The following is a 15,577-nucleotide window of genomic DNA, read 5'->3' as shown; positions in this document are numbered from 1 at the left end:
ACTGGCAGATTAGAAAACGTAATTCACAGGAAGTGTGTTCACAAGAGAGTTCCAGAAAAACATCTATTTCTGCTTTCTTGACTATGCCAAAGCCTTTGACTGTGTGGATCACAATAAACTGGAAAATTCTGAAAGAGATGGGAATACCAGACCACCTAACCTGCCTCTTGAGAAATCTGTATGCAGGTCAGGAAGCAACAGTTAGAATTGGACATGAACAACAGACTGGTTCCAAATAGGAAAAGGAGTACGTCAAGGCTGTATATTGTCACCCTGCTTATTTAACTTATATGCAGAGTACATCATGAGAAACACTGGACTGGAAGAAGCACAAGCTGGAATCAAGATTACTGGGAGAAATATCAATAACCTCATTATGCAGATGACACCACCCTTATGGCAGAAAGTGAAGAGGAACTCAGAAGCCTCTTGATGAAAGTGAAAGAGGAGAGTGAAAAAGATAAGCATATATAAACATATATATATAAGCATATATATATATATATACACACACACATACACATATAGCTTCCCTGCTTATTTTATAGAGTTAATGAGAAAAACAAGTGAGATCAGGGCTTTATAAATTGTTGTGTGTTATACAAACGTACTATTAATTTATTTACTACTTATTTACCATATCACCACTGCTTTATCTGATACATGAGACCTACCTTACTTGTGTATATAAGCTCAAAAACTGATTTTGGGTCAAATTTAAATTTAAAAAGTCTCTCTTCTGGCAATAAGCATGTTTTTAAATATGCTCTTTAAAAAAAATAATGTGAGAAAACAGAACCTTTGAAACAGTGATTAATTGCCTTTCTAATGAAGGACAGGGAAGCCTGGTGTGCTGCAGTCCATGGGGGAGTCAGACATGGCTGAGCAACTGAACAATAGCAACAAATGTGGAAACAATGCCTTTGTTTTTAAACCAATTTAGTGAATTCTTCTAGAGGCTAAGCAAGGTAACAGGTATGATATGCTTTGAGAAATCTTTAAAAGGTTTTACAAATATAAATGCTATTACTAAACTATGCTTTATGTATATGTGGCTAATGTAACATCTAAGAGTACAGGGTGTTGGTGGTTCAAACGACCAAAAGGTTGAAGTGGGATTCTCAATATTCAATTAATTTTAATTAAATGCCTGCTAAATGTAGGCGTTGGATAGCTAAAGTCGAATGAGGTGTCTTACATTTGTCATCAAATTAAATCCTGAAAGCATCAAGATAAGGAAAATGAGACTGGGAAGTGTCAAGCAGCAAGTAAGAGGACTAGTATTTGAGCCCAGATTGTCCAGACTCCAAAGTCTGTCCTTTTCATTGTGCCATCAAAGTTGCTTATAGTTACAAAAGCACTTGATAATAGCAAATCACACCAAAATGCTCTACATACATATATAATAATTTTTTGCACATATAATGCTTCCCAGGTGGCTCAGTGGTAAAGATTCTGCCTGCCAATGCAGGAGGCGTGGGTTTGATTCCTGGTTTGGGAAGAGCCCCTGGAGGGGGAAATGGCAACCCACTCCAGTATTATTGCCTGGATAATCCCAAAGACAGAAGAAAACTACAGTCCATGGGGTTGCAAAGAGTTGGACACAAGTGAGTAACTGAGCATATATGCATGTATGCGCATATAATATCTATATAACATATATATATACACACACGTATATGATAAATTACAAGGTAAAAATGAGAAATTTTCCCACGTTCTATATTACAGAAGACAACACGTACATCTGTGCCATAGATGAGGAAATCACCAGTTAAGGCATGACATAAAATACGGCACTTATCATCCACTGCTGGGAAAAGTCGCGTCTCACGTTCTTCTTGAGCATCCAACATTTCACTTTCTATCTAAAACAAAGAATAATAGTGGCTCATAGACTTAACTGAATAAATCTGGTTTGCAATATCTAGGGGGTAATGGGAGTCTTTTTCTTAAATTCAACTAAATATTTAGGCTCACCAGATAAACCACTTTACTCAGAAAGGTATCAGGCAGGAACCCAGCTTGCCAGCAAGGCAATTAAATATCCCTTTTAACGAGTTTCCCTGGTGGCTCAGATGGTAAAGAATCTGGCTGCAATGCAGCAGCCTGGGTTTGACCCCTGGGTTGGGAAGATCCCCTGGAGAAGGGAATGGCTACCCACTCCAGTATTTCTTGTCTGGAGAATTCCATGGACAGAGGAGCCCGATGGGCTACAGTTCAAGGGGGTGCAAAGAGTCAGACAGGACTGAGCGACTGAAACTTTCACTTTCTTTAACGGTAATAGTCTTTGCAGTAGCCTCTGCAGTTGTCTTATAGCTAATCTCTTTGGCTTCCCAGAAGTAAAGAGCCAAGAAATACATGCGCGAAGTGTCCTGGTTGAGAAGCCTCATATTTCAAGGGCCAACATCTCTTGAACAACTCATGGAGCATAGTTTCAAGATCCCCACCAGTGACAGGACCAAACACATGGGTCAGTCCATTCCAGGAAGCCAGACCTATGGCACTCCCATCAGTTTTTACAACTTACTTATAGTTCCTTCTAGATGCACTTTACATGGCCATTTTCACATAAGCCATGTTATGAGCAGCACAGCTGAAACGTTGTTGGGTTTCTTGGGAACAGAGTTAAAGGGTTAACTGAGGGTTAATCTCATGAGGTTACTCTCATGACAAACTCAAAAGAGTTTTGTCAGTCCTTTATTACATACAGCTTTCTAGCTAGTCTGTACATGGTTGCTTCTTGACCAAAGTTCTTGATTATGAAACACTAGGCTATTCATTGTCATCACTGACGTAAGCAGGCCATGGGACACCAAAAATACTTACCAGATGTAATTGGACTTTGCCTTCAAAAAGTGCAGACGCATAGTCAGAATAAAGGCAAACACTGGCTACTGTCCCCAGATATTCCACATCTTTCAATTTTTTAACAGCTGTAGTAATCAAAACAAAAACAAACACAATAAAATATAAACAAAATGATCTAATCTAATGATCTGCAAATAAGTTTCAAATGTGTGCCTTTGAAAGAATATTCTGAACCTGAAAGTTTAATTTTAGCCATTCTAAAGAAAATCCTATTTGCCATATAAATTTGCCTTTAGGAATTTCATAGTGGTTCACAAGAAACAAAGTAATAAAAAATAAAGTCACTTGCAAAATAACCAAAAATTAAACCTTAGTGACAAGAAGCTTAATGGACCATCTGAGGATAATTCTCAGGCTGGCTCTGTTCCTGAGGGACATCTGAACTCCTGTGGGAAAGAGGAGGAGGAGGAGGAGGAGAAGAAAAAGTTAGGCTCCCTTCAGATGTCAGTGGTTATTCAAGCATACAGTGGGAGGGGTAGGGAATTAACATTTATGATGCTGTGAAAGTGCTGCACTCAATATGCCAGCAAATTTGGAAAACTCAGCAGTGGCCACAGGACTGGAAAAGGTCAGTTTTCATTCCAATCCCAAAGAAAGGCAATGCCAAGGAATGCTCAAACCACCGCACAATTGCACTCATCTCACATGCTAGTAAAGTAATGCTCAAAATTCTCCAAGCCACACTTCAGCAATACGTGAACCATGAACTCCCTGATGTTCAAGCTGGTTTTCGAAAAGGCAGAGGAACCAGAGATCAAATTGCCAACATCCGCTGGATCATGGAAAAAGCAAGAGAGTTCCAGGAAAACATCTCTTTCTGCTTTATTGACTATGCCAAAGCCTTTGACTGTGTGGATCACAATAAACTGTGGAAAATTCTTCAAGAGATGGGAATACCAGACCCTAACCTGCCTCTTGAGAAATCTGTATGCAGGTCAGGAAGCAACAGTTAGAACTGGACATGGAACAACAGACTGGTTCCAAATAGGAAAAGGTGTACGTCAAGGCTGTATATTGTTATCCTGCTTATTTAACTTATATGCAGAGTACATCATGAGAAACACTGGACTGGAAGAAACACAAGCTGGAATCAAGACTGCCGGGAGAAATCTCAATAACCTCAGATATGCAGATGACACCACCCTTACGGCAGAAAGTGAAGAGGAGCTAAAATGCCTCCCGATGAAAGTGAAAGAGGAGAGTGAAAAAGCTGGCTTAAAGCTCAACATTCAGAAAACAAAGATCATGGCATCCGGTCCCATCACTTCATGGGAAATAGATGGGGAAACAGTAGAAATGGTGTCAGACTTTATGTTTTTGGGCTCCTAAATCACTGCAGATGGTGACGGCAGCCATGAAATTAAAAGACGCTTACTCCTTAGAAGAAAAGTTATGACCAACCTAGATAGTATATTCAAAAGCAGAGACATTACTTTGCTGACTAAGGTCCGTCTAGTCAAGGCTATGGTTTTTCCAGTAGTCATGTATGGATGTGAGAGTTGGACTGTGAAGAAGACTGAATGCTGAAGAATTGATGCTTTTGAACTGTGGTGTTGGAGAAGACTCTTGAGGGTCCCCTGGATTGCAAGGAGATCCAACCAGTCCATTTTGAAGGAGATCAGCCCTGGGATTTCTTTGGAAGGAATGATGCTAAAGCTGAAGCTCCAGTACTTTGGCCACCTCATGTGAAGAGTTGACTCATTGGAAAAGACTCTGATGCTGGGAGGGATTGGGGGCAGGAGGAGAAGGGGATGACCGAGGATGAGATGGCTGGAAGGCATCACGGACTCGATGGACGCGAGTCTGAGTGAACTCCGGGAGATGGTGATGGACAGGGAGGCCTGGCGTGCTGTGATTCATGGGGTCGCAAAGAGTCGGACACGACTGAGCGACAGAACTGACTGAACTGAAGTACCTACCAGACCAACAGGTGCCTAAGAAAGACCAGGCGCAAAAGTAGATCACATATTTTATTCCATGTAATTTTTCTCATAACCCTTTACAAGTAGAAGAATCTTCATTTTCCAGATGAGGAAACCAAGGCTCAGAGGGGTTAAGAATTTGTCTACAGTCACCCAGCTAAAAGGGGCAGAAGGGAATTTGAACCCAGGGCCCAATTCTAAAGAACACAATCTGCTCAGGATACCACAGTGTCTTCACAGCAAAGATAAAGAACAAAACCTTTCCCAAAACTATGCAAAATTTTTAGAAGATTCACAAAAAACCATTTAAGCTAAGAAAGAGATGTCTGAAGAAAAAGAAAGATTTGGTCTTAAAAGAAACTACTAGTGCTTCCCAAACAAACAGACAGACAAAAAAGCAAATTATACGTTAGATAAGAAAACAACTGGATTTAGACTTGCCATTCTCGCCAAGGACATAAAACCAAGCTCGATTATTCATTCCCACAGCCAGGTGATAAAGTCCCACTGCTACAAAGTTGGGCTCCACGGCGACAGAAACTGTGATTGGCAGTTCCTATAACAGAAAAAAAGGAGCAGTAGTGAATCAACTGTCAACACTGTGTTAATTTTATTGACAAGTGAAGAGAACACTGTTTTCGTACTCCTTCAACAGGGTTGGCTACGGTGACTTCAAGGAGGGAGGTGAGGTATGCAATCCTGGTACTGCAGGCGTCTCCAAGGATGGGGAGCTTGGTCAGGAACACGTGCAGCGAGCCCCTCTGGGTGGACAGTGCCAGCAGCTGGCCATCATCTGTCCAGGACAAGGTGCCCAGCCCTGAAATGACAGAGCACATGAAGGATTATTTAAAAACAGATATGCTGTTACAAGAAACCAAGCACACTAAATATCTTCAGTTAACCTACCAGAGGCATAAAAATCTTCAAAGTTTTAAAAAAAATAGTGGACATAGCTTTTACTTAGACTAGGAGATTCATCATGGATTGGCTTATGAGCATGAGCCCCGATGCATTCAACACTGGCTCAAAGGGAAATATATCAGAATTCAGATTCTGCAACTGGATTTGGGATAAAACACAACAGAAATCTTTGAGTCAAAGTATATTCACATCCTCCTAGTCAAGAAGTTTTTTTGGTTTTTAGTCACTGAGTCATTTCCAACTCTTTTGTGACCCCATGCACTGTAGCCAGCCAGGTTCCTCTGTCCATGAGATTTCACAGGCAAGAGTAATGGAGTGGGTTGTCCCAGATTGAATCTGCGCCTCCTGCAATGGCAGGTGGATTCTTTACCACCGAGCCAACTGCGAAGCCCAGTCAAGGAGTATGACCCAACATAATTACTAATAAAGAGGCTACTTGAGGGAATTCTAGTGAAAGGTGTAAATTTGCTTCCTCCTACAATGAATGCAAACCATACGTTAACAAACACATTACTCTCTTACTAAAATGATCAAACGCCAACTTGCTTCAGAAAAATCAATACCTTTATGTTCATCATCCAGGCTGACTATAGCATACATGTCTCTTAATTCTGCCAAGTCATGGATTTTAATGCTGAAAAATAAAAAAATATGTATATATATATATTTTAAATACGAGCACTAAGTTAAATTCAAGCAATTATAAGCTATGGAACAGGTCAGTGTTCTCCAAAAAGGGATGTACAGGAGGATCTATAGGGTTAAGGAAGAAAATATTAAACTTTCCATATTTAATTATATTTTCTTAAAAATTTTTGTTTGTTGATAGGGGGTGGGAGTGGGGCCCAGCTTAGTTCTTTGATCTACAGTCAGGAACAAGGAGGCTGAAGATCCTGAGGAAAAGTTTGAGTCAGAAAACTTTCCCCTGAGCAGTACTGATTGTTGTAAAATGAAGCAGGTTTCTCTTTGCAATGTGTCCTCCCCTCCTCTCCCCCCATCCACTGCTCTAAGAGTTCCTTCCTACAAAAATAAGTGAGGTATAAAAGAAAGATTTGGAAAGGCCTAGGTGGAAAACTCTGAAAAGTGGAGGTATAATGTTACTTCAAAGGGTTATTGTGAAGGGTAAGTAGGCTTATGCAAGTGAAACCTGTGTAGCATGATGTTGGGACCTAATAGTGGTATTTCTTTCTTCCTGTCTCCCTTGCTCTCTCCTTCCTTTGTCCCTTCTCCACCCTCCCAGTGCTTCTTTATATATTTTCCGTTTTCATTTAATTAAAATTTTTATATAATTGTAGGTCCACATGTGACTGTGAAATAAGAGAGAGAACAAAGAGCCCAGAAGTAAATCCGTACACCTATAGTCAATTACTCTTCAACAAAGGAGGCAAGAATACACAATGGGAAAAAGACAGTCTCTTCAGCAAGTGGTGCTGGGGAAGTTGGACAGCTGCACGTAGATCAGATGTTAGAGCACATCCTCAAAAGGGTGATGTGCACCCTTTTGTGCACACCACACACAAAAATAAACTCAAAATGGCTTAAAGACAAATCTAAGACAAGATAGTATAAAACTCTTAGAAGGGAACATCGGCAAAACATTCTCTGACATAAATCATATCAATGTTTTCTTAGGTCAGTCTAGCAAGGCAATAGAAATAAAAGTGAAAATAAACAGATGGGATTTAATCAAACTTAACAAGATTTGGCACAGCAAAGGAGACCATTAAAAAAAAAACCAACAACAAAAACGAAAAGAACTTACAGAATGGGAGAAAGTATTTGCAAATGATGCGACAGACAAGGGCTTAATCTCCAAAATATATACACAGCTCATACAGCTCAACAAAAAAACCAAACAACCCAACTGAAAAATGAGCAGAAGACTTTAATAGACATTTTTCCAAAGACAACATACAGATGGCCAGTAGGCACATAAAAATGTACCCTCGACTGAGTTGCTTCCTATGTTCCAAGTCGTCAAATTTCTGAGTATAAAGTTGTTTGTAGTACTGCTTTGTTAGCGGTTTTCAGATCTGTAGTGAAACTTCTATTTCACTCATGATATTGGTGAACTGTATTCTATTTTTGTCATCCTTGCTAGAGATTTATCAATTTTCCCCTCAAACCCCTGGCTTTTAAATTTTTTCCCTGTTTTCAATTTCTGCTCTTTGTTACTTTCTTCCTTCTGCTCTGGGCTTGTTTTGCTCTTTCTAGTTTTTTGAGATAGGAACTTAGATAATTGATTAGATGTCTTTTCTCTTTCCTCTATATCAATTTAGTACTATAATTTTTCTTCTCAGCACTGTTTTAGCCGCCTGAAATAGATATTGCTATGTACATCTATTGAAGACTGAAGACAGGAGCAGAAGGGGACAACAGAGAATGAGATGGTTGGATGGCATCACCAGCTCAATGGATGTGAGTTTGAGCAAGCTCTGGGAGATGGTGAAGAATAGGGAAGCCTGGCATGCATGGGGTCACAAAGAGTTGGACACTACTGAGTGACTGAACAACAAATGTACATTTCCATTTTCACTCAGTTCTATGTATTTTCTAGTTTACTTTTAGATTTACTCTTTGACCCGTGAATTGTTTGGAAGTAGGCTAATGTCTAAGTACACAGAGAATTTCCTGTTGTTACCAATTTCAAGTATGATTACATGATGGCTTAACACATTTTGTATGATTTCAATTTGTTGAGGTTTGTTTCACACTCCAGGATATGGTCTACACTGGTGAATGCTCCACGGGTGTCTGGAAAAAATGTGTACTCTGTTGTTGCTGGGTGGAGTGTTCTGTAGATGTCTGCTAGGTCTAGTTGGTTTATAGTGTTATCAAAGTCTGTTGAGAGTTTAACTAAGTTACACCATGATATAGCTGCCCTGGCATCTATTTTGTTTGGCCAAGTGGCCTGCAGTGATCTTAAATGAAATGAACACTAGTCCCTTTATGCACATGCATGCCCTCTTCATAGCAGCCCACGGTCATAAAAAAATATAAGTTCTTGATGTGATTTCACCAGGAGCCTTTGTGACCAACACCTTCACTTTATCTACTGTTAGTTTCCGTTTCTATTGCCTTCCTTTTATTTTTGACATTCCAAGTTTCATTCTGTCATCTGTTATCGCCTATCTGAAGAACCTCCTTCAGTAGTTCTTTTAGAGGAGGCCCACTGGCAGTAAATTCTCTTCATTTTCCTTCATCTGAGAATGTTTATTTCACCTTCATTACTGATTGCTATTTTTACTGGATATAGATGGACGTTTGGTTGACGATTCTTTTCTTTCAGCAGTTTAAGAGTGTTATGAGTTTCCTCCTGGTCACTACGGTTTATGGTGAGAAATCTGCTGTCATTCAAAATGTTCTCTTTCAAACCTTTTCTTTGCCTTTAGCTTTTAGCAGTTTAACCATGATGAGTCTGGGCCTAGATTTCTTTGGATTTATCCTTTTGGGGGTTTGCTGAGCTTGTATAATATATAGGTTGTCTTTTGTCAAACATGAGATGCTTCCAACCTTTATTTTTGAGATTTTAATGACACAAATGTTAGACATTTTGGTAGTTTCAAGGTCTCTGAGGCTGTTTTTTTAAAAAATCTTTTCCTGTGTGTTCAGAATGGGTATTTCTACTGATCTATCTTTAAGTTCACCAACTCTTTTACTGTGATTTCTATTCTGATATTACATACACTGTATTAATTTTATTTTTTCAGTTCTAGAATTGCCATTTGGTTCTTCTTTATAGGTTCCATTTTTTCCCCCCCTGAGGTTATGTTTCAGTCTGTTTTGAGAATGCTGTTACCTTTTGGAACATTTTTATAATAGCTGCTACATGCATCACCTCAGCACTGGGGTCCTTTGATTGTCTTTTCTCAAGTCAGTCAAAATTTTCCTGATTCTTCATGTGTCAAGCAAATTGGGGTTATATTCTGGACAGTTTGACAATTATGTTATGAGACTCTGTCTTGTTTAAATCCCACGGAAGAAGTTAAATTTTTTTTTAAGGAGGCAATTGGCCCAGTTGGGTTCGGGCCACACACTTCAACCAGCCTTCTGTGGGCTATGATTTCAATGTCTGTTCCACTTCCAAACCCTTGGCAGTGGTATTCAGGTACGTCCTTGTATGGTCCACTCAGTGGCCAGTACAGGACCTGGGCTATGGTCTATCCCTTAGTTCAGTTCTCAAAGTCTTTGTCAGGCGTGTAGGATATGATACACACACAAAGCTCAGAGATGAACCTGGGACTACATAAGTATCTTTGTAGGATTACTTTCCAGAGTTCCTCCTTCTCTAGGACCTCCCAGGTATATCAGAATATACCTGGACTTCCCCTTGTTGGTCTTCCAGCACAAAAGCTGGGCTCTAGTTATTCTCCTTTGGTCTTCCTACAACTGCACCGGCAGCCAAGCAGTGAAAGGACAGAGAGAAAAATAAACAGCGGGGGTATGCCCCATCTTCCTGGGACCACAGTTCCCCCAACTGGAGAGGAAGGTTAGCTTCCTTCAGGGTTTCAGGTGCCTGTGGGTTCTTGCTGTCACTGCCATGGTGGGCCGCTTGATGGCTAGGGCATGAAAGAACAAAGAAGCGGGGGGAAAAAGAGAAAATTGAGGGATTTCCCCAACTTAGTCAGAGTGTTAGGAGTTCTCTTTACTGAAAGTTGAGCCAGAACTAAAGGGCTTCTTTCAGAGCTCTGTCTGTCTCTGCTCCAGTGCTTACGTCCAGGTCTCAGGCTGCCTTGAGTCCTGGCTGAGACCAGAAGACACACAGGAGACTCACCGCTGGCTCACTGGTACTTCAAATGCGGGCTTTCCTCTCCAATCTGCCTGCTACTATTTACTTTTCAGAATCCTTACATAGCTGTTTCATGAGTTCTCTTCAGGTTTTATGGCTGTATTTGGTGAGAGAGACAGGGTCAAGGGTACTTACTCCCTGTTACCCAGAAGTGCTCATTTTATTTTTATGACTGATTTTAAAGTATACTCCATTTTAGGTTTTGTATCCGGTACACATTTAGTATTTTAGGTTTTACCCTGAGTGTTCAAGGCAAAGGTAAAGGTATTTTAGAAATTTTCAACTGCAAACATGTTCTAATACTGCAAGTATGGTGGGTAGATGAACATTAGTTAACAACATCTTGTTGAATCTCTTGACTATTCCTTAAATAAGCTTTCCTAGGAATATGTGAATATAACTTACCAGTTATCACCACACGTAGCAGCTTTGTTAAGGGTCTGTGATACTGCAATACTGGTTAGATTGTCTTTATGGTCATGAGCCTGAAATATCTCTTGACCAATCTCTCGAATATGAGTGGAAATGACCACAAAATTTCCACGAGAAAAACCAATCATGATGTAGCCATCACCGTACCTACAGCAACAAAGGCAGTAATATAGTAAAAGGAAGATTAATTGTCATTTGCAATACAGTAATAAAAAAGTACCTTAACTTTAAGGAAACAGAGAATATCATTTATCAAGGGTCTATTTGCCAGATAACATGCTAGGTAGTTTCACACGTTAAGTCTCAGACTGCAATCCAGAAAATGTCACATAGAGGAGTGAAAATGCTACAGACAAAAAGGAAACACATTATAATTAGTAAGGAAAAACTCTGTGTATTGTGCTTCTGTACATACCAACTGTAGCAGACAATGTTGCCATAGTGTTGCTGAAACTCCATATCAACTGGGTTATCTGGTTCATTCAGATTAAAAAGAAACAAAGTTTTCTTGCCAACCACTACACTTATCTGCCAAAAATAGGAATTATGAGAGGAATGTTCAGTACTTCATGAAAAGACTAATAAGCAAATTCAAATAGCATAAACCTAATTTAGAAAAACAACTGAGCCAAATTTAGTGTTAAATGTTATAAATTAAGCAGGAAACAATGTGACTAACTCAAAACATTTGTACCATTTTCCTAAAATGTAGTCTGGGAAGGATCCTTGGGTTTACACATACCCAATATACTCTTGGAAGTATACTAAAATAGCTCAATGGAATAACTTTTTAAAATTCTCTGTACCTCTAATAAGAGTACCGTGCAGTACAAGCAGGTAAGTGTGACACAGTTCCATTGGAATTAAACTCACATTCAGAGTATAGCAACTCTTCTACCCTAAGGCCATCTGATTTTGACTCTGAACCACGTGGGACTACCTGTCCACACCTGTGTGGATAATCTAGCTCAGCTTTTTATATCATCACTTCTTCCATCACTGCAGGGCACTGGTCAATGTGGCTAGACTAGTATCCCTGTTACTCACAGGCCAATACTAAACTGTAATTCTCAGCTGAGAGTGTAACTGTATTGAGACAGAAGAGCACATTACCAATTTGGGCTCACTAAGGGTAATGGATATATATATATATATAAACAGAAACACTTTGGTATATTTCCTTGCTTTGAAGATGCTATTGGTTATGAGTCATTATCAATATAACATCTTTTTAAGAAATAAAGAAAAACATTACTTCATTAAATATATTCTGGTTGATTGTGAAAACCATCTGGACTTCAGAATGATAAAATGTGGCAGGGAAAATAATTCTAAGGTGTTAAAAAAATAAAACTAGTAATTTCTGGCATTCTGGTCCCCATATCTGGTAAGAATGAAAAAATCTGAAAGATACAGAAATCAATACTCTTGTTTTTCAAGGCGCCCCCACTGTTTTTGCTACCATACGGAGAGCAACAACAGAGCTACAGGACGCTGTCTTCAATTGTTTTGATGTTAGGTGGCAGCAGAAACAACATTTAGGCCTGAGAAACTGGGGTCTATGTCGGTTTAATAAGAGATGCACCATGATTTTCTAATGGAGATTTTGAACCATTCCAGAAAAGGAGACAGTATACCCTACAAAATTACCAAAATAATTTGGGCCTGGATTTAGAACACTTACTGTGCTTTCAGCAACGGAGGTTCGGTCATTAGTCTTCATCATGGAAAATTGCATGTCACTAGGCTCCGATCTTACTGGTATCTGTGGAGATGAACATAGTATCACCATGAATAAACCCCACATCCAAATTCCATTAACAAAACAGGGAACTTGCTTTCATTTCTGAATACGTTGGACTGAATAACCTGAAAATCCCACTGCTACAAAGTTCTAGAAATTCAGGATAAAACTGAACATGTATCTTATTAAATGGCTAAGATAAGCCTGAAAGAAGGTAAGGAAGATTTCTGTGGCCCATAGGCAAAGATCAAACTGAAAAGCAAAGTGAGTGCAGGAACTGATGCTGCAGATACCTGGCTGATAAAGAGAGATGATAATGAACCCATTTGACTCGAGCTTTTCAAATCAGTTTCCCTCCTATACTCATTGTGGTCTAAGGTCCAAAGTTATACTCTGAGTGGTCTAGAAACTCCCTGCAGTGTTCAGCAAAAACAAATCTAAAGCCTCTTCCAAGGCTGCAAACAACTTCCTATAGTAGGTGAGCTCCCAATTCAAAATGAGAAAATTCACAAGCAATGTACCAAGAGCAAGGGTCAGCAGATCTAAAAAGAACAAAATTATCAGAAAAAGATCATAAAATACTTTTTAAATGATTACAAACATAAAAAGACTCATAAATAGAAGAAAAGACAACACTTTCTTTAAAAGTCCAAGCAGGTTTTAAAAGAACTACAAAGTACTTTCCACCAATAAAAATTAGGGTCATTACAATGGGAAGGACTGATGGGATAGAAGATTAGATGTATTTGAAGAATAAGTGAACTGATTTGTGGAAATTATCCTGAAGATTGCACAGAGTGACAAAAAGAAACTATTAAAGAGAGATTAAGAGACATCAGATGGTCAAACATATGTCTAACAGTTGCTGCAGAAAGAGAAGAGCAAGGGCAAGAGGCAAATTTCAAGTAGACAATGACTAAGAATTTTTCAGAACTGACGAATGACAGCAATCTTCAGATTTAGGAAGCAAGACAAGCAGGATAAATGAAAAATAAATCCACAGGAGTAACGATGGAGTGCTTTGCAGAATAGCCAAGTATAAGCAATTCGGAGAAAATACCAGATGAAACAATACTTACAATGTATGCTTTGTTTACTAAATTACAACTTTAGTATGTCATATTCTGGAAGCATAATTCTTGGGATTAAAAATGGGAGATAGTTATCTTGTATGTAAATAACAGCTCAGTGGTAGAGGCTTCCTGGGATGTTATATGTGGAACAGTATTCTAAGGTCATGTCTTGATTTCAGTGAAGAAAAAAATGCCAGTATCTACTGATGATGTCTGGTATGGACACAAGAGCAGGGCCTGTAGTATTAGAATTCTAAAGGATACCAATACAGATTGATGAAAATTACAAGGTTTCTAGAAACTATTTTTACAGCAATGCCTTCCCTAAGAATCACTGGAATCATGCTGAGTTACTTCTACCTCAGTTTCAAAGCTTTCCAGATATAAGAACCAACTTTCTTCTTCAGACTTCTGCAAATTCTCAAAGCCCAAATTTTCAGTCATTCCAGTCTTGAACGAGCCATAGTAAGTTTTTCTTCTTATCTTTGTTCTGTTCTGCTTGGAGTGAATGACAAAAGTCTTCCAATATCCTCTATAACAAGTTTTAGCAGGGTACATGGTCACCTAGCGAGACTAAATTAGCAGCTTTCATGGCAGCACTTAGGTTTGACCATATGACTAGGTTCGTGTGATATGAATGGCAGTAATGACTGCATCTCCCAGATCAGGTAGCTTACAATTTCTTGCACTCCACTTCTCTTTTTCCTTTCCCTGGGGCTGAAATGCAGATGTGGTGCTAATGAGGACAAAATACCCTAATAAATGGCAAAACATTAAGATGGAAGGAAGGGTGGGGAAGGAGAGAAGGGGGACTTTACACAACCTGGAGAAGCAGAGATACACAGATGACCTGCTTACCTCTGTTGTATGATAAAATGAAAGAGGAAAAAGCCACCCGAACTACTATATTCTTAAGAGTCCTTGTCATTTTGGGTCTCTGTTAAAATAGTTTAGCCTTCACCCTTGACTGATTTAGATCTTCTCTGTTACAAATTCACAATCCAACATTCATTTATCTCCTCTATCTCACAAATGGTACAGGGTTTGTAGGCTATATCACACATTTGACAATCATATAAGGCTACATGTGTTTTATCATGATTAGTTTTCTCTTCCTGAGAGAAGGGGGCCTATGGCAGGCAGCCTCTAGAATGGTCCACAATGGTCCTCGCCTCCTGGTTTTTATGCCTTAGTGCAATTGCCACCCAGACCCTGAGTATGTGCTGAGCCTAGTGACTCACTTCTAGAGAACAGAATATGGCAAAAATAATTCTGAGATCAGGTTATTTATTAAGAGGTTATGGCTTAAGTCTTGAATGACTATTCTCATTCTCTTGCCAGTGGCTTTGTTGTGAGATATGCTATGGATAGATACATGTGACTATAAAATGAGGCAGGCTTCCAGTCAATAGTGAGAGGAGCTAAGCCCTGAGCCTAACAGCCTGCATTTCAACAACCGCATGAGCTTGGAAATAGACTTGTCCCTAGTCAAGACTTCAGATAAGACTGCAGTCCAGACTGCTAAAATGACCGCAGCCTTGTGAGAGACCCTGAGGCAGAAGCACTCAGCTTAGCTGTGTCTGGACTACTCACCCACAAAAATGGCAAAGCAGCATCTGTTATTTTAAACTGCTAAGTTTCAGGGGTAATTTGTTATGCAGCAATAAATAGCTAATGAAGGACCTATTAATGTAAAACTAGCAGTATTCAAAGAATGTGTCAGTCACTATTGCTCTAGAAATACTAAATAAACCATAAGCCAAGTCATCCGAATTGAAATTTTGCCACTGGTAAGATTATATAGCTATGGCTAATACATATTCCC

At 39.3% G+C, this 15,577-nt stretch overlaps 1 protein-coding gene across 6 annotated transcripts in view; it reads right to left on the bottom strand.

Moving 5' to 3' along the window:
- WDR19 (WD repeat domain 19) overlaps positions 1-15,577 on the bottom strand; it is a 124,934-nt gene that overhangs the window by 93,907 nt on the left and 15,450 nt on the right. For all 6 annotated transcript variants that reach the window (XM_069593861.1, XM_069593859.1, XM_069593860.1 and 3 more), the window contains exons 7-14: positions 12,620-12,700; positions 11,351-11,463; positions 10,909-11,082; positions 6,278-6,348; positions 5,438-5,610; positions 5,235-5,349; positions 2,830-2,936; positions 1,746-1,868 (exon numbers count right to left, since the gene is read on the bottom strand). In XM_069593861.1, the coding sequence (XP_069449962.1) occupies positions 1,746-1,868; positions 2,830-2,936; positions 5,235-5,349; positions 5,438-5,610; positions 6,278-6,348; positions 10,909-11,082; positions 11,351-11,463; positions 12,620-12,700 (957 nt within the window). The remainder of the gene's footprint in view (positions 1-1,745; positions 1,869-2,829; positions 2,937-5,234; positions 5,350-5,437; positions 5,611-6,277; positions 6,349-10,908; positions 11,083-11,350; positions 11,464-12,619; positions 12,701-15,577) is intronic.

Source organism: Ovis canadensis, chromosome 6 (genome assembly GCF_042477335.2).
Source record: "Ovis canadensis isolate MfBH-ARS-UI-01 breed Bighorn chromosome 6, ARS-UI_OviCan_v2, whole genome shotgun sequence".
Lineage (NCBI taxonomy): Eukaryota > Metazoa > Chordata > Mammalia > Artiodactyla > Bovidae > Ovis > Ovis canadensis.
This window is presented reverse-complemented; position numbering and strand designations above follow the sequence as displayed.